This window comes from Ahaetulla prasina, chromosome 1 (assembly GCF_028640845.1).
Source record: "Ahaetulla prasina isolate Xishuangbanna chromosome 1, ASM2864084v1, whole genome shotgun sequence".
Taxonomy (NCBI): Eukaryota; Metazoa; Chordata; class Lepidosauria; order Squamata; family Colubridae; genus Ahaetulla; species Ahaetulla prasina.
Window position 1 is genome coordinate 133,617,305 of NC_080539.1, and position 25,535 is coordinate 133,642,839.

General features: G+C 37.2%; 1 protein-coding gene across 2 annotated transcripts in view; it reads right to left on the minus strand.

Annotated features, from left to right (window-relative positions):
* The window catches only part of KCNQ5 (potassium voltage-gated channel subfamily Q member 5), a 364,357-nt gene continuing 338,822 nt past the window's right edge, over positions 1–25,535 (minus strand). For both annotated transcript variants that reach the window (XM_058176378.1, XM_058176369.1), the window contains 4 exons: positions 6,142–6,250; positions 4,040–4,171; positions 2,725–2,851; positions 1–1,785 (listed from right to left, as the gene is read on the minus strand). In XM_058176378.1, coding sequence (XP_058032361.1) covers positions 835–1,785; positions 2,725–2,851; positions 4,040–4,171; positions 6,142–6,250 — 1,319 coding nt within the window. In that variant the 3' untranslated portion in view covers positions 1–834. The remainder of the gene's footprint in view (positions 1,786–2,724; positions 2,852–4,039; positions 4,172–6,141; positions 6,251–25,535) is intronic.

The following is a 25,535-nucleotide window of genomic DNA, read 5'->3' on the forward strand; positions in this document are numbered from 1 at the left end:
TCTCTTTTTGCTAACTTCCTGTTGTGCTATCATTCAGCCACAGAAGATAATTTAAATAATTACATTCAAGGAAGAAGCATCTATTTCTTGCAGAATTTCTGGCAGATAGTTAAGATTCACAAGGAGATCAACTATGAATTTAGAAAGTTAGAGAGAAAATTTTACTTTGAAGATCAACCAGGATGATTTGGAATTTTGAACTGTTCATAGAAGAACACTGTAAAGAGAAGGAGGAGTAATAATTCAGTCGTAAAAATCTAAAAAAGTGCTGTGCAAAATATTTTGATTTAATCCTGTACCTACACCTTCAAGTGAATACAGAAATCAAAATTCTTCTAAAATAGCTGAATAATTTTAGCTTGCAACTAGCAGCCATTTCTAATCTCATACTGTGGGTTTTTCTTACTAGCAGCTGCAAATAGTACACCCTCCATCCCCCTTGTAAACATAGGTATGATCTAATTCAGGTCATAAATAGCTTTTATTTTAACCAGTGGCAAAATTACTTTCCTATTATTTGAAATTTTACTTATGAGCTGTAGAAACTCAATGATTTCCAAATGTTTAATAAAACTAACATGAATTTCGTTGGTAACTCATTTATACCTGCTGTACTAAATGAAAATGCCAGTGTACTGTAGGTATAAATTAGAATATTTTTTTCCATCATCTATACATGCATTTACATGCAACTAAAATATATGGACTCATACAAGTGCCTTTCTTCCGGACTAATTTATTTTTAAAAAAATAATTAAAGGGCTTTCAAAATGTCCATGCCTTGATATGTATGATTGAAAGGATTACTTAGCTTTGAACAAAACCAACAAAATGTTATTTAAGTTTGACATGAGGAAGGCTGAGAACATCTGTGCTGTCTCCTGGCTTGCAAATACTTTGAGATGATCTTGACATTCCAGTCCTTAGAGAGTCAGTAGAGAGAGTTGTTTCCACCAATGGGTGGGTAATGGCTTCAAAAGTTTCATTTTCTCTCTCTGTTTCCAAATCTTCATCAGTTATAAATAATTTTGATTCCCTCCATTTGCTATATAGTTCTTGGCTACTTCTTGAACTACTGGTATCACTTCCAGAAATCTGTAGATTCAGTTCTTCAGCTGTTGACTGTAAAAGGTTTTGTACCGACAGTGATTTTCCTATATCCATTTGTACCATTGGTTTCACAGAGACTAGAGGATCACTCTCTGTGTCAAGGCTTTTTCTCCATGAAAGATCCTTTGTCACACTGGACTGTGCACTTTGTCCATTATCCTTTGAAGCAACAAGGCAAGTGGTGACATCAGAAGTATTTTCCTGTGTGTTAACAGGAATAAAATTAATAGGCTCCAGCCTATTGATATGCTTCACTGATGAAAAGGGGGGTATCTGTAATGTAGTGGGTGCTGTTGGTCTAGATGTCTGGTTTATTTGGTTTAGTGCATTATTAGTGGACAGAGTTACAGACCCATCACTTGGCACCTGTGTGGCTTGACTATGCATAGTTGGACTAAAGGCATAGTAAGCTTGAGTATTGAATTCATTTGGTGTCAATATAAGCTGTAGGCCACATGGCATGTTGACACTGGCTGATCTGGAAACAGATCCACTAGTCTGAGCAGAATTAGACAAATCTTTACTATCTACAGGACTCTGATAACCAGAGGTTTGATCACATTCAAAAGGCGGCATTTGAAATGAAGCTAAAGTCAATGCAGACACAGATCCTTTCTTCAAAACCTGTTGGTAAATGTCTAATAATGAATCTAATTTTGATTCAATAGATTGGACCTAGAGATAGAAGAAGAAAAAATTATTTACGATCGTTGATGTTCATAAACTAAGTTTCATGCCATTAAAAATAACATTTGTAACCTACAGTACATATTTCATCACGCATGATATAGTGATATGCTATATATATATATATATATATATATATATATATATATATATATATATATATATATATATATATATATATATATGAGTCTTTGGTTGTTGGGTTTTCTCCCATGTAAAATTGGAAGTGTCTTGGCGGCGTTTCAGCGAAGTCTCATTCGTCATCTTCAGGCTTCAGCTTCATGCTTCTGGGAGCAATGTGTGATCGCAGCTGCTCACATTGCTCCCAGAAGCACGAAGCTGAAGCCTGAAGATGACGAATGAAACTTCGTCGAAACGTCGCCAAGACACTTCCAATTTTACACGGGAGAAAACCCGAACAACCAAAGACCTACATACAAACACCCGTGAAAACCTCAGGAAACAAATATATATATATATATATATATATATATATATATATGAAAATCTTTAATCACAAAATAATATATTGCACAGAAAAATTTGAATTTTGTTCAATCATTACATGATTTTTTTTGTAAAAGATAATTTTTATGAAAAATACATGATTAAAATTGTCATTTATTCTAACCAACCTCTAATAAATTATACTGAAATCATGCAAATTCATGAGATATTTCTATGTATCATGTAAAATATGAATTGTAGCCATCCAAATTTATTTTGTGTATATTTCATAATAATAGTACAATGATAAAATTGTGCAAAATGCCACTGACATTTTGGAGTTCACTAAAATAATTTTGTACAGTAATGTTATTGTATGAAAAAATGGAAATTAGCTAGCAACTATTAACAATGAATTGTATTCTTAAAATTGTTGTCTAGTAATGTAAGGAAGCCTCATGCTCTTTTAAGTTGCATTACCTGTTTTTCCACCTTGACTACACGCCCTAACATACTGAGGTCATCAGTTGTCTCATTCTCTACAGTGTTTTTCTCTCGACTTCTTTTATCAGTGGTAATTTGTCCCCTTCCAAGAATCTGATCAACCCTGCAAAATAATTAAATATAGAAACATACATAAAAGGCTTCAAAAGGCAATTATTTTGGGGCCTAAGTCAAATATATGTGTAATTGTTGGACAAACATATACTTAGATTTTTATTTAGGGCAAATGTATTAACATGACTATTTTAATACTTTCCACTGTGGTCATTTCTAAATGTATGTATGTAATCTAAATAGTTTATCTAAATGTGACCAAGACTAACAAATGTATTTGTTACTGCTGTATACAATATTCTGTTACAGATGAATTATTGATGTTGTCAAGTTTTTTCTCCGAGTATGCTCAGAAGGAACTGCCAAAATCAACTTGAAGCTTTCCAGTGGTCAGAATTGATAAAGATTAATAATACTAAAAAAGTTTAAGTGGACATAAATCAGGTTGTAGGAAAGAAGGGCACAGCAAGGAAATAGAATAGAATAGACCAGAACAGAACAGAACAGAACAGAACAGAACAGAACAGAACAGAACAGAATAGAATAGAATTCTTTAGTGGCCAAGTATGATTGGACACACAATGAATTTGTCTCCAGGGCATACCCTCTCAGTGTACATACAAGCAACAAATGATAAATTGTGATCACAATAATAAAATACAAACATCATAAATCATAAGATACAATACTCAGTGAAGTCATAGAGTACTAAATAATCAATCAACATAAATCATAATAGGATATTTAATAAAAGCAATAACATAAATCATGGGATACAAACAACAAAGTTATAGTCATAAGAAGTTAAGGAAATAGGTAATAGGAAAGATGAGAAAGATAATAGCAATAGTAACACGACCCTACTAGATGATTTGACATCCCAGGGCATAAGACAGTGTTGTGGGAATTAGTTGTTTAGCAGAGTGATGGCATGGGGGAAAAACCGCTTTTGTGCTTTGTGGTTGTTTTGGCGTGCAATGCCCTATAGCGTTGTCTTGAGAGAAGAAGTTGAAACAGTTTATGTCCAGGATATTATGACTCTCACATCCTGGACATAAACAGAATGAAATATATGACTACTACTGTATATGAAAAATGAAAATATGAAAAACCAGAAGAAATATGACTACCACAAAAAAATTAAGTTTCTTCAAATATTTGACTAAGTTTGTGTGATACCACAAAAGGATTTTACATGATGAGACTCCTTTAAAAAAGGACTTTTTTGTCCTCTTACCGAGACTGAAGACTTTTAATTCTACACAGCATATCCAGGTGACCTGCTGAATATTGTTCAATGACATCTTTGACATCATAGGGACGTAAAGTTTCTTTAAACTTCCTTTTGGCAACGTGAAATTTCATGATTCTATAGAAGCAATATTATCTCAAATCAGTAATTCATCTATCTTTTATACATTTAAAAAGCTGACAATAGTTCATTCTGATGGGGTTACACTCAAAATACTGTACACACTGAACGAGATGCTAAACTAAGAATGCTAATTTTTCTTTGACTGACAACCATGCAAAAAGTATTTAAGATATTAACATCTGTAATTGCTTTGATAATTAATATGCCTGTACAAACTCCAAATAGTTGGCAAGACCTTCCCAATTAACTTAATGAATTTTTCTATGAACATTCTTACCTTGAAGAACGAATGCGGTACTGCTATAGCATGAGAGAAAATCATGTAGAGATCTAAAAAATTAGATTCTTACTCATTTTAAATATGTCTCAAACAATTCAACCAGATTCTGCAAGGGAAGCTGTGAGAGCCCTGGTCATAAGTCGTTGTTTTTTTCAGTGTTGTTGTAACGTCAAATGATTGCTAAATGAATGGTTGTAAGTTTAGGACTACAGTACCTGTATCCTAATAGCTTCACTGATCACATTAGGCATGCAAATTTTGAAATGTTACATCCAATCAAATACCTTGCTGCTGTATCCAACCTCACATATACTTTAATTTGCATAAATCTGTTCAAAAGGACTATAATCCCTTCTGTCTTTGGGCCTGCCTTTGTCTCCAGCACTATCAAATAAGCCAACCCAAAGTGGTTTGACTCTAATGTTTTTATATGCATCATAATGCTCCTGAAATATTTGTTCGCTAAGATACAGGCAAAGGTTTCCCCTGTTCAGTCATGTCTGACTCTAGAGAGGGTGTTTCTTAGCCAAGGGAGCCAGTATTGTCTGAAGACACTTCTGTGGTCATGTGGCTAGCATGACTATACAGTATGCTGAGGTGCATGGAACACTGTTACCTTCCCACCGAAATGGTACCTATTTATCTACTCACACATACGTTTGAATTGCAAGTGGGCAGGATCTCACCCTGTTAGGTGGCGCTTGGGTCTTGAACCTGGGCTTTCAGCTTTTCAACTGACAAGCTCTGCATCTTTAACTGCTAAGCCATAGCTAAGATGTAAGTTTACTTATGGATTGAATTTCTTATTAACCATTACTCATATCCTTATTTAAACTACCAGAATTTTTATTTAATTACTTTCTGCCACTGATTTTTAAAACTATTCTAAAATAGAGTCTCTGACTCTATACTTTCCCTTTTCAATTTCCACTCATTGAAATAAGAGCAATCTTGAAAGGCTTGGTTGCTTGATTCAGCTTAATAATAGAATAGAATAGAATTTTTTATTGGCCAAGTGTGATTGGACACACAAGGAATTTGTCTTGGTGGAATACGCTCTTGGTGTACATAAAAGAATCGTAGAAAAGGAAAAAGGAGGAAATCAGTCATGACATATATCTCCTCAAGCCTTTTACATTGAGTATAATTATATAAGTGCCTGTTTTATTGATCATATAAGCAAGGTGGAATTAATTGATACAACATCCACTATCTTAGCTAGTATAATGTACCAGGGTACATTAATTTTCCCATGGGACCACATGAGAAATTGGGACCATTGTGAAGGGCTGCTACTCCATCTTGCATGCTGCACTGACACCCTGCCCTCCACTGTTGCCCTGCCTGATGCCACCATCACACTGATGGCCCATCACTGCTGCCACGCCACCCAGCCGCTGCTGCTGCCACTGGCCAGACAGGGATGTGGCTGGATATGGCCTGGGAAGTTGTAAAGTGCCCAGGTCTAATATAGAGCAAAATCATTTTTCAATGTGTAAGTGATGTTCAATACATCATATAATCACAAATTCTTAGCAATGGAAGGAAACTTAAAGGTCATGTCTTGTCTAACTCCGTTCAGTTCTTTTGTTAATATTATCTGTTTCTGAAAAGTCTTGCATGTAGTGTTAGCCTATGCTAATGAGATCAACAGGAGTGCGTCTTAAGTGTGCATTTTTCTTACCTGATAGCTCGGATAACTGTTTTAAGTGCTGGAGTTAGATCTTCTACTGATACATCACACTGACATCCTCTTTCATCATATAGGTCATCAGCCCCAAGATTGGCATCAGCTTCAAGAGAAAAAATTTACATAAACAGTATGTACAGCTACAGAATGCAAATCTATATTAACAAAGCTAATAATTGCATCGGATGAATATGAAATACAGTAAGGGAAACTGAACCAATATAATATGAAAGGGTTTCATTACGAACAACAAATTTGCAGGGACAGTCAAGGCATGAAGTCTATCAACCATCTCCAGCAGTGAGCCCCCCTCAGGCTCCAAACCAAGTGACGGAAAAAGTTTTAATAATCTGCGAGATGGCCAAAAGGATGGGGCAGTTTTCACCTCCAGTGCAATGGGTTTGACAGGGCAGGATCGGAAGCACAACGGAAAAAGCTCTTCTTTTTGATCCCCGCCTGCTGGAATTCCTTAGCAGACAACGTCTGTAGCAGGCCTTTTCCAGTGGCTCAATTGGGGCAGGTTAGTCCCACTGGGGTGAGATGGCTCCTCAGATACCCTGGACCCAAGCCATATAGGACTTTAAAGGTAATAACACCTTGAATTGGAACCAGAAGCAAATTGGTAACCAATTATGTTTGCCCACCAATGGTGTTATAGAAACTGCTGCATTTTATATCAGCTGTAACTTCCAACTGCTCTTTAAGGGTCGTTCCATGTAGAGCACATAGCAATAATCCAACCGGGAAATAAAAGGGCGTAAGTGACTAAGCACTTACATAGTCCTTACAATGCACTTACATAGGTCCTCACAACCCATTAAGGGTACAAATAGCAGACAAAACAAAGTTGCACAAGTGTCCTCCTCCTGACTGCCATGTGCTCTTAGAACAGGAGCAGCAAGTGCAGGAGAACCCACAGATTGCAATTCTGGGTTTGTTTGGTGTAGTGCAACCCCATCCAGAATTAAAGATGATAAACTGGATGCTAAGGTCCTTTGCACCCAAAGCTACTTTGTCTTGTCAGGGTTCACCTGAAGCCTGTTGTTCCCCCCTACCAGACCCCATAGCCTCCAGGCACTGAAAAATGGCAGTCTTGCCTGGATCACGGGGCATGGAGGCATAAAGCTGTGTATTATCATGCTGACATTCCATCCCATGATGTCAGATGATCTCTGAAATCATGGGATGGAATGTCCCATGAACATCTATATGAAAATGTCCAACATTTTCATGTAGATGTTAAAAAGGAACAGAGACTGTGAGCCCTGTGGCACTCCACAAAGTAGTGGCCTTGGGCTGGACTGCTTGCTCCCTATCAATTGTGATTGGGACTAGCACTTGGAGAAAGGGATTGAACCAGTGCAATAATGGGCCACCCAGCCCCAAACCCCTTAGTCAGCTCAAAAGGATACTATGGTCAATGGTACTGAAAGCCGCTAAGAGGTTAAGGAGATCAAGGATGGATGCACTACCCCATCATGCTTTCGCCAGAGATCGTTTACAAGTGCAACCTATGATTGATTGATTATTGATTTATTATGTTTCTATTTTTTTAAAAAAATAATTTTTATTAAACAGATTTTTTTTTAAAAAAAGACAAAAACAAAAACGAAATATTGACATTTTCTTCTTTCCAACAGTTTTGTGTGGGTGATCAATACATACATTTTCTCTCTCTTATCCTAATATATCTTTTATACATATATTTCTAATACATCATATCACTATAATATATTATATTATTTTAATTATTTTATTTACATATATACTTAGATATACACATGTACCCAATTTCCTTTCCACAATTTCTGTTTCTTCCTATTTGTTCTTCTATTTCTACTCCTAGTTTATCCGTTATTTAATCTTTCCTTGCACTTCCCCCCCCCCTTTTCCTCCAACCATTTATATCATCTCTCCCGATTTATCATGTTTCTAAACTGCCTATATCCCTCAAGAGATGCTGTTTCTGTCCCATAACATGGCCTGAAACCTGACTAGAAGGGGTCCACATAATCTATTTCATCCAGGATCTTCTGGAGCTACAATGCAACCACTTTTCCCACCAATTTCCCTACTTCTCATATATGTCACTTTTAAATATATATACAAGGCTGAGATTTTTAAAATAATTTTTATTGACGTGTAAAATTACAGGTAAGAAACCAACACAAAGGAGAACATAAACAAAAAAAATAGAAAGTGCAAAAGGGAAAAGGAGGGGAAGGGAAAATATATAAAAAGGAAAAGAAAAAACATTTCCCTTAATTAAGATAAGTATAAACAATTATAAACTTAATGCATTCTCTAATATTTCAATCAAAACTCTCTTCATCCTATAATCTCATCTTTTATCTATTGGCAATAAAACTTCATCTTTCAATCTTAACAAGCAAAAGTCCATTAAGAACTACCAAAAATATCCATCCATCCATCCATCCATCCATCCATCCATCCATCCATCCATCCATCTTTCCTTCCTTTAAACAAGCCATTCATAATTGGCTTGTTTAAAGGAAACAAGCCTTTGGGTCTGGATGGGGAGGAACAGGCTCAAACTTAATCCCTCCAAGACGGAGTGGCTGTGGATGCCGGCACCTCGGTACAGTCAGCTGCAGATGCGGCTGTCTGTCGGGGGTGAGTCACTGGCCCCGATGGAGAAGGTACGCAACTTGGGCGTGCTCCTGGATGGTCGGTTGTCCTTTGAAGACCATTTGGCGACCGTCTCCAGGAGAGCTTTTTATCAGGTTCGCCTGATCTGCCAGTTGCGTCCCTTCCTGGACCGGGATGCCTTATGCACGGTCACTCATGCTCTTGTAACTTCTCGCCTGGACTACTGCAATGCTCTCTACATGGGGCTCCCCTTGAAGAGCACCCGGAGACTTCAGCTAGTCCAGAATGCGGCTGCGCGGGTTATTGAGGGAGCGGCTCGGAGCTCCCACGTAACACCTATCCTGCGCAGACTGCACTGGCTTCCGTTGTCTTCCGGGTGCGCTTCAAGGTATTGGTTACCACCTTTAAAGCGCTCCATGGCTTAGGGCCGGGCTATTTATGGGACCGTCTACTGCCGGCCTCTATCTCCCATCGTCCGGTGCGTTCCCACAGAGAGGGACTCCTCAGGGTGCCGTCAGCCAAACAGTGTCGACTGGCGGCCCCCAGGGGGAGGGCCTTCTCTGTGGGGGCTCCGACCCTGTGGGACGAACTTCCCCTCGGGCTTCGACAACTATCTGACCTTAGGACCTTTCGCCGCGAACTTAAAACCTATTTATTTTGTATGGCTGGACTAGCTTGATTTTATTCTTAATTTTAATTGAAGTTGATGGGTTTTTAAATTTTTGTAATTTTGTGGGTTGTATTGTTATTTTAAATTTTTGGGCAAATTTAAATCATTCTTTTAAGGGTTGTTTTTAGCTATTGTGTATGTTTGTATTTTATCTGCCTGTTCACCGCCCTGAGTCCTTCGGGAGAAGGGCGGTATACAAATTAAATTATTATTATTATTATTATTATTATTATTATTATTATTATTATTATTATTATTATTATTATTATTATTATTATTATTCCTGCACTTTACACAATACCATGTCATTTTCTCTAAAACTTTATTCCCGTATTTCGTATCTATAAATAAATCTTTAAAATCTCATCATTCAAACTTAATCAAGAAAAATTCCATTAAGAGCTACTAGAAGAAAAACTAATTGAAAATATTAATATTTAATCCCTTCAAATGATGTCCCACAAATTAATTTCTTTTCATCTCCTCTCAATTATATCATAGTTTATCCCTTTGTCTAAAAATACAAAACTCTCTTCTTCTCATTTCTTATCCATAAACAAATCTTTAAAGCCTTATCATTCGGTTCTAGTCAAGAAAAAAAAACATTAAAAGCTTTTAGAAAGGAGAGGATGATACACAATTTAACCTTAATCAAAAAGGCCCACTTTGCACACAGCAAAGCTGAAATTTTGGATGCCTGTGATGTTTTGCTGTATAATTACTGTATTGCATAATTAAGTAGCTTTTCAGGCCAGCAGGCATATTTGAAATTTTGAGAAAATGCTTGCGGGCAATTAAAACAAACTGGCTGTGATGCTGTGGGAAAGGTTTTTCTATTCATATAATGATTGCTATAATGGCACTCATGAAAAAATTGTTTGCCAGAATATGGATGAGGTTGTTCACTTGATCCTGCTTCGGCCTTCAAGAAGCTCTTTATTGCATGGTACACAAGATTACCTTGTCTTTTTTAAAAGTATTTTTATTGCTCGTTAATAATAACACAAAAAGCAATAACACAAAAAAGCATAAAAGAAATAAAAAAACCAAAAAGTGCTTTAACAAAAAGTGAAAGAAATTCAACTAAGAATATGGTCATTATATATATATATGAATATATATCATTATAACAAGAACAGTGACAATCCTATATGTATTTGTCTAATGCAAATATTATTCAAATAAGTATATATTTCTAATACGTTTATATGCTGTATATAAACGTATTTATATACGTTGTGATGTATTTATATGTCTTTTTTTAACCAATTGTATAAATAAGTCTCATATTTCATTATACTTGTCATATACAAAGTCTGTGTCTATAGACAATCCATTCATAGGTGACAAATGCAATTGGGTTCTTCAATCCATTAAATAAATAGAGCCATACACATGTATTTATCTTTCTAGTGCTGCGCTATCAATCTTTTGGCCATAGTAAGGATACAGAGAATCCAGTTACATCGTCCAATTGTCAAATTTTATGGACTATATGATTCAAAAGAATATCATCCTCTGAAAATTTTAGCTTTTGTCTATCTTTGTCTTCATTTTGGGCACTCAATACCCTTCCAAACAAAGCACTGGATTGCTATCCTCCAGTGTGCTTGAAGCTAAAGAAGCTTCTTCGATTAGAAGTGAAACATCCTCAAAGAAAAACCAGAAAGTCCAGTTGCCTTTTGAAAAAACACCTTTGGGACAACCATGACGTGGATGACTGAGAATCTCTATAGATTGCCAGTGTATTTATTTTCTAAGATGCATGTGCCCTATGTAGGCATGCAAATGGGTGATATCTTAAGAGAAGACTTTGCTTTTGTAGCCAGACAGTATTTTGATTAAGGTTTTAAAATGTTTAAGGTTTTAAAACATAAAATCTAAAAATGCACCCTGAGAAGGAACAGAAAGCCTGGGGGCTAGGAAGACATATGACTGCAGGTACATTAATAACTAAGGGCAATAACTCCTGCCTCTGCTCATTGGAGTCCATATGCATGTACATTCATGTACTTTTGTAACACCTTGAAACATACTTTGTGAATCATGACTTTTAGTTTTTAAGAATTGAGCTTTGTAATATGTGTTTGAATGTAGTGGGGTTTTTTTTAATCAAGAGTTCCGTGCTGTAAATATAGCCTATATTCTTAGCACAAATTATAAATATTGTACACATTTAAACAATGCTACAGGAACAGCCAAAGTCAAAGGTGATTAAGGCAGAATCTTAGCTAGTCATAATCAAGCTTGATGGCACTGCTAAATTATAACTTAGTGTGAATTTCCATGACACAATGATGGGCACAACTGAAAGGGAATATATGAGCTCCCAATTCACTCTTAATAGCTTAGTGAATCATAACTGTTATTACTGTGTTTCAGCTGACTTTTGTTTTTGTAGCTTTTCCTAGGAAGCAGGATTGCTTGTTGCGATGTAGGGCTCAGATTGGCAAGGAAGCTGAAACAGAAGGTATATTTGCAACTTCTTTCAGCTCTACAATCTCCATTCTGATTTGCCTAGGAGCCCGCAACACTTAGTTACTGCTGTGAAATAGCTGAATGGCAAAGAAGCACAAAGCTGAAGGGCCAGGACCCTGGCAGAAATAATCTTCCTGGGAATCAGAGTCATGATAGCAGGCATGCCAGGGAGTAACTTGCTGGTGGGACCTTTACAAGGCAGAGATTGAAGCGTTTCTGAAAAATAACACTCTTTTCAGCCACCTTTTATACAGTTTGGAACCCAGAGAATGGCATAAGTAATTCTTTGGATCTAGCATTTGGTGGCATTGTTTTACTGGCACTAGAGCTTGGCTAGACAATTTCTAGGCCCTCACAATTCCTGAACTTCCAGAGGAAAGTGTGGTTTACAGCTATTTTATGTCTCCAGTCTCAATGATAAAAATTTGAAGTGAAAATAATATAAACCAGTAGAAGGAAATGCAGTTCCTGTCCTAGAGTTTTATAAATATATTTTAATTATTTAATCCAATTGTCTTAACAAATGAGCAGTCTTTCACAATTTCTAAAGCATTTCCCTGCTATGACTCAGAAACTTTCATTAAAAAACATCAGCCTGTGCTGTTTTCTAGGTAATATGAGATTAGATGTACCCCTGAGAATTCTAAAACGATCAAAAAATGGAGAATATTGAGCTCATTGAATTATCCCCTTTATACTTAATAACTTCTCTATGACTATGAATACCTTTATTTTATGTCTGGGATTTAGTACCCATTGTCAGAGTTCCTGCTATAAACTCTATTTGATGGTTCTTATAGCAATTACAGGACCTCTGTAAGACATGGAAAGTATCTCTTGAATAGAATTTAGGAATTTTTCTACTTCTCCAATATATATATTTTAACATATGGTATGCATATATATATTTTTCATAATTACATATCCAGTAACAGTCAACACTGCAAGATACGAAGTATCTTATGATAGCTTTTTCCAGTATGGTGCTTTCCAGATGCATGAAATTTCAGCTGTCATTAGGAATTATGGGGCCTGAAGTCCAATATATCTGGAGGCTGCAAGGTTGGAGAAAACTTCCCTGCAGGTGAACATATTAAACCTGCCTAACTTAGTTTATATCTGCATTATTTATTTTCAGTAATATCTTTTGCAGTTTAATTTTGGCAATAATTTTGGAACTATTCATGTTCTTTCATTTCCTAATGCTGTGCTTTCAAAAGTATTGGTAGTCAAGAAATATCACTCTAGTCTAGATACAGAAATATTATTTTATCAATCTACTTGCTTGCTTTATGAGAGCTTCCAGATGTTGGCATTAATCATGCACTAATTAAGATCTAAAACTTCATTTCCCTGTAAGCCCACTGCAGCTGCTATATGTAAAAAATGCAGACAGGTGCTGCATTTATGTCCCCCTGCACTCCGAAGCACTGAAGGGCCATAATATGTCAAATGCATACTTGGGATGTCCTGTTCCCAAATGAAAGGTGTTGGCAGAGAGATATGCATGTGAAATTGTATTATGGTTAGTGATTGATATGCCAGAAAGCTTTTCTTAACCAAAGTAGATGTGTTAAGCATGAATTTCTGCTTGACTTTAAAGAGTATAACCTACCCCTTTTCTTTCTTTTTTGTTTTTTTACAGATGCCCCAAAAAAGCCAATACAGTTCTAGGTTGCATTAGGAGAGGGAGAGAATCAAGATGACATGAAATTTTAGTACCACTTTATAATGCCTTGGTAGGATGCCAACTGGCATATTGCATCCAGTTTTGGTTGCCACGATATAAAAAAAATGTTGAGACTCTAGAAAGAGTTCGGAGATGAACAAAGATGATTAGGGAACTAGAGGCTAAAACATACGAAGAACGATTGTAGGAATTGGGTATGTCTAGTCTAATGAAAATAAGAACTGGGGTAACGTGATAGCAGTGTTCCAATATTTGAGGGGCTGCCACAAAGAAGAGGGAAGTCAACCTATTCTCTAAAGCAGGCCTGTCAAACTGGTGGCCCATAGGCCAGATGTGTCATTTGCAAGCCACGCCCACCCCGGTTCCACAAAGGCAAAAAAAGTTGTGATACATCATGATGCATCACATGACGCGATCGAGTTTGACACCTGTGCTCTAAAGCATCTGAAGACAGGACAAGAAGCAATGAATGGAAACTAATCAAGGAGAGAACTAACCTAGAAATAAGGGGAATTTTCTTGACAGAACAATTAATCAATGGAATGGCTTGCCTTCAGAAGTTGTGAGTGCCAGTACACCCAAACTTTGCCAACCTGGGAAAAGTAGTCACATACAAGGAGATTTTAAATGAAGGAGGGGAACTAAAATCTAGAAAATAACTACAAGATGAAGGGGTAGAATTGACATGGTGGGCATATCTACAGATCAAACCACATTATATGAAGGATAAAAAGGAATGGGCTATTAAGAAAGAATTGACAGTGCTAGATAAAATCTTAGGAATGGATGAAAAGACTATAAAGAAAATTTATCATTATCTATTGGAATATAAAATGGTGGAAGAACAAGTGAAGGAAACTTGGTAATGTGGGCCCAAAATGTTGGTTATAATATCAATATGGATAATTGGCACGATCTATGGGAGAGAAACAGGAAACTAACATTAGCTGCTGCATACAAAGAAAATTTGTATAAAATGTTCTACAGGCGGCATCTCCTGCCCACAAGATTAGCGAAAATGAATTTATCACCACAATGTTGGAAATGCAATTTAGTGTCAGGATCTTTCTATCACATGTGGTGGTTATGTAATAGCCGTAATAGCTCAGGCTGTTAGTAGCCTGTTATTAGAACACAGTAGCCTGCAATTACTGCAGGTTCGAGCCCGGCCCAAGGTTGACTCAGCCTTCCATCCTTTATAAGGTAGGTAAAATGAGGACCCAGATTGTTGGGGGGGCAATAAATTGACTTTGTAAATATACAAATAGAATGAGACTATTGCCTTATACACTGTAAGCCGCCCTGAGTCTTCGGAGAAGGGCGGGATATAAATGTAAATTAAAAAAAAAAAAGAGCCAGGGAGTTTTGGCGCCAGATTAAGGCATGGTTGGAGGAGATATTAGAACAAAACATAGACCTGAAACCAGAATTATTCCTACTGGGAATTACAAAAGAGAAATATAGCAAAGAATCGATATACTTAATGCTGCATGTAATAACAGCAGCAAGGCTGGTTTATGCGCAATATTGGAAAAAGGAAGAAACCCCCCTGGAAGAAGAAATAATAAAGAAGATCTTGACATGTGCAGAAATAGACAGGCTGACATTAGAACTCAAAAACAAGGACAGGACAGAATACTATAAAATATGGAATAAAGTGTACCAATGGTTGGAAAGGAGAAAAGGAGTTGGAACAAAAAAGATTTAGGGTTTATAGAATTAATACTGGGTAATATTTAGACAAATATGTAAATGAGGACAAGGGATATGTATATAAGAACAAAGTAGCAATGTATGTTAACTAGGAATACTATTTGTTGTTATGTTAAAAACATGTATGGATATGACAAGACCAGGATGGTCACACTGTGTCCAATGTTTTTAATGCTTATTTAATAAAAAAACTTTTTATAAAAAAAAGAAGTTATGAGTGCCCCATCACTGAAGATAGATGTGTCTATCACTAGAACACCTCTAAGATCCCTTCTAACTCTGCTCTTCATTCACCATTTGGTACTTTTTCAGATTAGAACGTGTCAAAACAGACTGCCTGCAACTCATCACAAACAACCAATTGTTACAAGTTAACTGCAGAACAACCCACTGAGGCAGGTAGAGAAATTATGAGAAAAGAGGCAATGCCATCTGTCGTACGAAGAAATGGGATAAAAATAAATGAAAGGGATTATCTGGGAGACAAGATGTGATATCACACCGTAAATTTTTAAAAAGGAGAGAGTGCAAAAAAAAAAAAAAAGGGAGAAGAAAAAGATTCTAGGTTTCGCCTCCTGGGAACAGACTGACCTGTTGGTTCCTACTTTTCTCACTATCCATCTTCCATCCGATCTTTTCTCTGATAGACTGACTGAGCACTGTATTAAGGGATTTTGCAACAGATGGTGAGAATGGATGGCAAGAGCATAAAACATGAGTACACTAGGAACATTTAAGAGTTTACCCCTCCCCACCGCTTCTCTTCTGCCCCTTTCTTTTCCCTAATCTGTGATGCCAAACTGCATAAATTTATGTGCCTAAGTTAATCACCTGTCAAGATAAATTAAGTAATTAAGGAAAAACCTGATCTGATTTTTAGGTCTCCTACAAGAGCCCGTTTTTGACCTCCCAGCTCCTAGGAGCACTCAGCAGGCCTCCCAAACCCTCTGTGCATCCCGTTTTTGCAGAAAACGGGACCGTTTTTTGCAAAAATGGGATGTGCAAAGAGTTTGGGAGACCTGCACAGTGCTCCTGGGGGCTAGGGAGGGCAAAAACTTTTTTTTCTTTTCCTCTTCGAAATCTTGGTACGTCTTATACTTTGGTGCATCTTATAGTCTGAAAAATATGGTAATTCAAGAGGTGAGAAAATTGGTATTCCCCATTCAGTGGCTAGAAGGCTACCAGGACCTCTTTGGCAGTGATAAATCCAGTGGACATGATAGTAATGAGCAGATCATCAGTCCTTCCATGGTTAGGGATGTGCAGGTAGGAGCATGCTGTCATTTGCAGGCATTGGCAGAAGCATGCTCTTATTTGCAAACAAATATTCTCTCCTTGCAAAGGACCTAGCCACTTCCTTTCTAGCAGCTTTTGCATGCCTTAACTTGTCTCTATACATTTTCCCATTTTTAGTAAACATTCTACCAAGAGACACAAATTCATCTTCTTGCTCTGGTTTTATCACACCCTTTATCACAATAATTTCCCCAACACTGTCAAACTATTCATTAAGTCTGCATTACTATTAATCATAGTTCCTCTCACGCATCTCCTCCCACTTATGACTGTATGACTGTAACCTTGTTGCTTGTATCCTTGCCATTTATATTGACTGTTTCCTAATATGATTTGATTGCTTATTTGTATCCTATGACCATCATTAAGTATTGTATCTTATGATTCTTGATGAACGTATCTTTTCTTTTATGTACACCGAGAGCATATGCACCAAGACAAATTCCTTGTGTGTCTGATCACACTTGGCCAATAAAGAATTCTATTCTATTCTGGTCTATTCTATTCTATTCTAATCTATTCACTGTTTCCTAATATGATTTGATTGCTTATTTGTACCTTATGACTATCATTAAGTGTTGTACCTTATGATTCTTGACGAATGTCTTTTCTTTTTATGTACATTCAGAGCATATGTACCAAAGATAAATTCCTTGTGTGTCCAATCACACTTGGCCAATGAAGAATTCTATTCTATTCTATTCTATTCTATTCTATTCTATTCTATTCTATTCTATTCTATTCTATTCTATTCTATTCCATTCCATTCCATTCCATTCTCATTTCCTCATCTCCATTATCTCCTGAATAATAACATTTATAGCATTTGTTTTCATTCAGGCTTTAGTTACCATTCCAATACAAATCTCTAAAATAGGCCTTCAAACATTCATTCAACCCAAACCATTTCATATTTTTATATATTTGATATCTTATTCCATTTATCTGCTGGATGCTTGCTCTTTAGCACCTTTTATCTACATTCAAATCAAATCTATTTTAATTTACATCAATTTCCTTTGCCTACTTTAATCATAAGCATACTTTATTTTTTGACTACATTCTTCGCAAGTTCATTTTGGGTATATTGATAGCACCTTTTCCTCATCCTCACATTTATAGCAATCAGGTCCTTGTATACATTTTTTCCTCCATTTCAACATTCCACCAAGCTTCATTTCCAAACTTTCTGCAGCATAATTTTACATACTTCAATGGCATTTTCTAACATAATTACTTTCACATTGTTCCAAATAGGTTCCATAACCTTTCTTATTTTCATTTTGCATTTATTCTTTAGAAAACTAATCAATATTCTAATATTTTTTTTCATGCAGGGCTCATATTTTTCCCTCCTACACTTTCCCTGTTTCCATAACTTCCCTTAACTGTGTGCATGCTTCTGTTTGTATGAATAATACCATGTACTTTTGAATTTTACTAAAAGTTGCTCAGTCCTTCAGGTATTCTGTCAATTATTAATGAGAAACAATAAAATCCATCATGTTTTTCAATTCATGATTTTGTTATGTGTACCTATGTATAGATAGATAGTGTTAAGCTTAAAGCATGCATTCAGAACAGAGCTTTTTCTAAGCAGATATTCATTAGTCATCACTGTCATTCATTCTTGGAGCTCCAAATAGCTGACACATTTTTACTGTTTCATTTCATCTCATCTCATTCCCACCCATTCATTCATGTCACCTCACAGAAGATTTTTTTCTTTCTCTCTCCTGAATTACATTCCTTCAGAATAAGGCACAGTTTTCCTAAAAGTCATCTCATTGTCACTTACACCCTGAAACATAATACAGTAGAACCTCTGGTCACAACCATAATTGTTCCATAACGGTGGTCACAACCCGATTAGGTCCTAATTTCCGATGATTGTCGGAGAGATATTTCCTAGCAGCGGGAGTGAAAGTCTCGCACAGCCAATGGCGCAGAAGGGGAAATCAGCCGCGGCCGTGTTTGATCGCCACCCGAGTATGTGTTTGTGACCAGATTCAAAACTTTTGTGAATTTTTTGGTCAAAACCCAATTTGGTTGTGGTCAGAAGCGTTTGTGACCAGAAGTTCTACTATATGCGCCTATCATCAAAGTACAGATAATTTTATGTGCACCCATAGCAATATAGAACTTACCCATACATACGTTTTGACATACATTTTAGTATGAAACTGGATGACTTTGGGCCTGTCACTCTTTCTCAGCCCAACTTACCTCATAAGCTTGTTGTTGGGGAAAATAAGAGACGAAGGTATATTAGGCATATTTGCCACCTTGATTTACTTATAAAGTAATAAAGGCAGGATGAAAACAATATAATAAATAAATAAAATTTATTTGATTTTATCTTGCCTCTATTAATTTATTTTTTGAAAGGGCAAATGTAAAAGGCTTTACTATGTACTTACTGGAACCAGTAATCAAGAAGGTATTTATGTACTACCGTATGCACTTTATTTTTTACCTCAATTAGTGCCCCAGTTATGCTTTTGCTTATTCTGCCTGCTTTAATAAAGCATCTTTAATAAAAAAAATAAAAATAAAAAAAGATTTACAATGTTGTTTCCTGCTTGTTGGTTTGTGACTTTTTTAGGCTTCAGTAAGACCGATAAGAGTTTTCCTTCTACGATTCCTTATTTATTTTTCCATAGTTTAGTCCTCGGCATGGAAACTGCATGACTAACACTTAGAGCCAGAGTGCTCGCTAGGATATAGTGGAATTTACATTTACATGGTAATTTAGTAACTTTAGTAAAAGGCTTTCAACAAAAATCAGAAGAGATTATTGTCCGCCTACATAATCCCTTTCTATTCTGTAATCCAGTTTTCTGGAAGCTATTCATCAAGAAGTGAGTGGGAGCATGTTGCACAGCATGATGTGACTATAGAGCAAAAAGGTTCTTAAGGAAAATCAATTTTTCTCTCCCGACACTGATTCCATGCGTAAAAGAGAGGCTTTTTCTAGGACAAATATGAGCAACGTGACAATACATGAACCTTTCAGTGATGGAATCTAGTGGACACCCAAAAGGCCTACAATATATGTCATTTAACTTGTATGAACGAGCTTGGTATGTTACGTGTCTATATACTGATATTCTGTTTTTTACTTAATAGTGAAAGGCAGATATAAAATTGTTCAGAACTTTCATCCTGTAAATTGTCATAATTAATAAATACAGAGTAGAGAAACATCATAAATATTAAGTGTTGGTCTGAAGAATACAATTGCCTAACTGTCTAGTCCATGGAGAGAGCGTGAACACTGAATGGAGCCTAGACCTGGGGGGAGAAATAACGGATATTGAGAGGAGTATACTGGGGAAGTTGGGGGAAGACTGGAACATTGCAATGGTGATGTACAATGGGATATATGGTAGTAGTGAGGGGGGATAATGTTGCAGTGTCTTGTAGTGGTACTGTGTTCTTGTCCTCTGTGCTCGCTTCCAATGCCCAATCATTAAGCTTTAGGTGGCCCTGAGCTCTGGATTCTTCTGCTGAATGCCAGCTCAGTCTCTAATAAGTCTCTTGGCTCTGTAAGGTAGAGCAGTTGAAAAACCTAATGTCATGTATGTCAGCACTACACAACAGAATCTTCCAAGTCTGAATGGGCTTTCCTCTCCCTCACTTTATATGAATTAGGGAGATGTTTTCTCAAATTAGTTCCTTGGAAGGGGCTTAACTTTCAGTTATCTGACTGTTGCCCTGGTAGAGGCTCTTCTTCCAGTTCTTCAAGGCCATGCCTTCTACAAATGCACACTTCATCCATGATTTAATAATGGACAAGAGCACTGACCTAACACATGCATTACTGAGACTGAGTTAGGCACAAGGTGAATGTGTCCCCTAAATCTAAAATATTCCCATACAGATTTTGAGTTTGGCATCAGCCATGACTTTAGAGTAGAGGTGGCTGAGTGACTATGATTATCCCTGAGATTCAGAAAGCATCACCAGCTTAATGTCACACTGAAGTTAAAGGTCATAAATGGCCAATTAACTTGACAAATCTATTCTTATTTGTCAATGTTAAAAAAAAAACAAGGTTTGAAAAAAAGTGATACGAGAAATCTCAAAATTAGTGTACTACATTAACAAGGTTATTATAAACATGTCTTCTCAGACACTTATGCCATATAATTTAATTATTTATTTTATATAAATTTATAGCAATTGCACCTAGGCTTTATAGCAATAGCACTTAGACTGCTTCATAGTGCTTTACAGCCATCCCTAAGTGGTTTACAGAGTCAGCATATTTCCCCCAACAATCTGGGCCCTCATTTTACCAATGTCGGAAGGATGGAAGGATGAGTCAACTTTGAGCCGGTCAGGATTGAACTCCTATATAGAATTGTTGACTAGATCTGCATTTATATGTAGGTTTATGCTGTAAATAAGTATTTATGTTCAAATTTAGAGATAAATATTGTGTTGTCCAGCTATTGTAAACTACAAATTTTAAGACAAAATTGCCACCAATATAAACTGTTCTGATAGGGTTAAAACTGATGTGTGAAAGTGCTTTGCTTATGGATAAGGATGGGGGTGGGTGGGGAAGTTACTTACTTGAAAGTTTTATATACAGTACTGATTTTCCGTGCTTGCCCAATTCTTTATTTTACCCTTAAAAATGCTCCAAAGGCATTCTTAGGCAATAGAAATAGTACCTGACTGCTTTGCTTAGCAGTGCTTTGCTTTTTGAGAAAACAAAGGTAAGCTTACAGGTGTCAACGTCTTGATGGACATATCATATTTATTGGAAACTGAGCAAGAGGCAAAACTGCCAGATGAGGAACTGAGGAAAGACCCAAACCAGCATAGGAAAAAGAAATGCCAAGATATTGATCTTCTGCTGGCCTATTTATTTTTTGCCATAGCCTAGTACAGGGGTCTGCAAACTTGGCTCTTTTAAGACTTGTGGACTTCAATTCCCAAAGTTCCTCAGCCAGCTTTGCTGGCTGAGCTTTGCTGGCTGAGGAACTCTGGGAATTGAAGTCCACAAGTCTTAAAAGAGCCAAGTTTGCAGACCCTTGGCCTAGTAAGTGTGAAAGAGGGTTAAGATTTGTAATTTTAATTTACCGATACTGTGTGTGTGTGTGTGTATACACAACTATTCTGCATATATTTGCTTTCATGTCTTTTATAGCACTTTGTGTATCTATGAACTTCACTAGCTTAACTTCTATGGTTTTGTGATGTGACAACAGAGGCATAGAGGAGGATAAACAAAAGTCAAGATATTTTCTTCTGACGGTGCAGTCAAAGCCCCATCCTTTAAAATAAATATCACATTAAAAAAAGAAAGATGGGGCATCAATCATGTGGTTGTGGCTATTTTCTTGATTTTCCTGAACCACTTCCTCAGCAGAGCTGCCCTTGTTGTTAATCCAGAATTTTAGACGCACACCCTGGATCCAAAAGATTGGGGACACTGCATAATATAAAGAAACACACAATCATACTTTTTAAAAAGCCTTTTACCAGTATTTTGAACTAAAGAAATCTTGCAGTAGATGAGATGAAAGGACATCTGCCATGTCACTTTTAGCTAATAAGAAGCATTCGTCATCACTGCTACCACTTTAGGTGCCCCCCCCCATCATACTGTATTTCAAACAGAATTAAATTCATTTGATTGTGTTGGACCATCATCGAGAAATAGCCATTTCGCAAAGCCTCCTCTTTATTTACGTTTGAAAGAAAGCTAAAATAAAAAAGCATGCTAAAGAACAACCTCCCGAAATAGAAAAGTAAAATTCCAACTTGTCACTGGGGGTATGTAGAATAGAAGCACAAACATCCATATGCATTATTTCTGTTCAAAATACCAAGGATACAAAATTAAAAGTAATAAATTAAGAATTATTCTTTTAATCTAGATGGAGACAAAATATGAGTGAAACAATCTTTTTCTAAAAGACTCTTGAGGATTCTTTGCTGCTGTGTTTATTTGTTTAGCCAGTTCCATATCCAACACTTTTCAATACTTCTGAGCCAGTGGTGGGTTTCATATTTTTTTACTACTGGTTCTGTAGGTGTGGCTTGGTGGGTGAGGCTTGATGGACGTGGCAGGGGAAGGATACTGCAAAATCTCCATTCCCTCCCAATCAGTTGGGACTCAGGAGGCAGAGAATAGATGGGGCGGAGCCAGTCAGAATATTTACTACCGGTTCTCCAAACTACTCAAAATTTCCACTGCCGATTCTCCAGAACTGGTCAGAACTTGCTGAAACCCACCTCTGTTCTGAGCCAAAGAGAGACACAATTTACTTTGCCAATGTTTTAATAGTATATGTGGCCAACTAACAACACAAACTGAATTAATTTCTTGTGCTGTGTTTTTAGATATGTCCTGGAAAATAATGGATGACAGAGCCTCAAAAGAATTAATTACGAAAGACAGTTGTTTAAGTATTCCAGTTTCTTCAAAAGTGTTCAGCTAGACTAGTGTAAGGAATGAAAAGGCCATGCCAACACAGATAGTGATATGTTTTTAGAGTCCTTTCAAAACAAATCTAGAAAGAAGTTGATTATTACAAAAAGATTGAGATGTTGGACTTCTACAGATAATTTTTATAATCAGTTCTTCATGATTTGTTACAGCAATAGACTGTGAAGCATAAAGAATTCCAAATGATTCATCATATTTAAATCTTTGAAATTTTAAAAAGATTTTAGAGCGAACCTTTTGTATTTGTTATAAGATATAATTTTGAAAAAGTTATTTGAATATAAATTGAATTCTTTCTTATCGGAAAGATGTTTCAGCTTAGTTTCTCATACAGATGTCATAGCAGCATCCATCTGATTATTCATAACATCTGAAATAATCACATGAGGGAAGAGGGTGAGTTTTTGCCTTCTGTGCATTGGGAATATCACAGCTACTGTATCCCCAGCATGCAGAGGCTTTATGTCAGGGGTGTTAAACTGGATTTTTTCGAGGGCCGGATCAGCATTGTAGTTCTCCTACATGGGCTGGCAGGGCGGGCGGAGGAGGTGGACCCGGGATGGACACCTCCTGCAGTACCCTTGCTGGCCGAAACGGATCCAGGTCACGGGCCTTGAGTTTGACACCCCTGCTTTATGTGATTGAACCTTGAGGCACCTTCTAGGTGAGAATTCACCTAATGCAGCTTTCTATGATAGATTATGATATAGGGCTGAAGGCCCAAACATAATTTCTCCTAAGAAAACCTAGAGCTAAAGAAAGAAAAATGTTCCTTAAACCAGTGGCGGGTTGCTCCTGGTTCTGTCTGGTTCTTTAGAACCGGTAGTAAAAATGGCGGGAGGCTCCACCCACCCGGCCAGACGTCATAATTGACGATCTGTGCATGCGCAGAAGCACTCGCACGCTTGTGCTCCCATTGCGAACTGGTAGTAAAGGTAAGTAGAACCCACCCCTGCCTTAAACCTTGATCTAAAGAGGGACAACTAAGAAATAACTATTCTATTCATAGGATATGAGCTGGGTTTCTTCAAATACAGTTGCCTCTATGCCTCTTAAAGATACTTAATTGAGGTTAACTTTAGTAACAGCCATCATGGTGTATAAAAATTTAGGAGATAGATCCAAATAAATTTGTACACATCTATGCATTCTTAGATTTCTAACTGCTTATGCCCCAAGTTGGCTTTCTGTTTTATGCACTGAAAATTTCAGCTTCTCAGAATACCAGTTATCTAGTACAATTATATAAAGTGTGTTTGGAAGTGAATACAAGTAATTACTGAACTCCAGGTAGATTGCAAATAGGGTCTTAAAAGAAAACTGATGATAATTCTCTAAGAATTTCACAAATCTCTGTGTTCTATCAGGAGTGAAGCAATTATCTCAGAATTGGGAGGAAAGTACACTGATGTTGGGCAGGCAGCAATGTACGCATGCGTCTCCTGCCAGTGCAAATCGAAAAGGCTATTTTAAACCTAGAAAAAAGTTACCTTAGCAAACAGACAGGAAAATCCATAATGGCTTCAAGTGCAAGTACGTAAAAACGCAATAGAATTCATTGACTACATACTTGCAGCAACAACCAAAAAATAAAATAAAACAAAATAAAGGGATTTCTGTTCAGTTTAAAATCTAGCCCCCAAGACAGGGGTGAAATCCAGCAGGTTCTGACAGGTTCTGGAGAACCGGTAGCGGAAATTTTGAGTAGTTCGGAGAACTGGCAAATACCACCTCTGGCTGGCCCCAGAGTGGGGTGGGAATAGAGATTTTGCAATATCCTTCCCCCAGGAGTGGAGAGGGAATGGGGATTTTGCAATATCCTTCCCCTGGTGTGGGGAGGGAATGGAGATTTTGCAGTATCCTTCCCCTGCCACGCCCAGCAAGCCACGCCCACCAAGATACACCACACCCACCAATCACACCCATAGAACCGGTAGTAAAAAAATTTGGATTTCACCACTGCCCCAAGGGTATGGGTAAGAGCTGCAGGAAGGCCTTGCATGGAAGTATAGAAGCCAGGGAGGGGATGGCATCAGAGTAAAGAAAATAGATGACAGCTCAGGTAGCCATTGACTAAAGTTGCAACCTACCTGAAAAGGGGGTCTTATGACCCAGTTGCAAAGGTCCAATGGTTGCCCTCACCCCGCCTCCCCGTGGTCATGTGAACTCACTACGGGTGCTCAATAACACGGTCGCATTTATGGCTGTTTGTCAAATCCCGCCACATTTTTACAGTGGTTTTGCCCAAAGCTGGCACTTCTGGTTTTTAGCAAAATCACACCCATAGTGAACCATGGATTTGCTCTTAAGAATCTACGCTTGCTTAATGACCATTGCAAAAAGTGCTGTAAACTCAAGTCACGTGCACTTGCTGTCAAGTCATATGACAGGTTCCATTATGGTCCTATGTTGAGGACACTGTTCCCTCTAAACTGCGCGCGTGCGCAAATGCGCACTGCTGACAC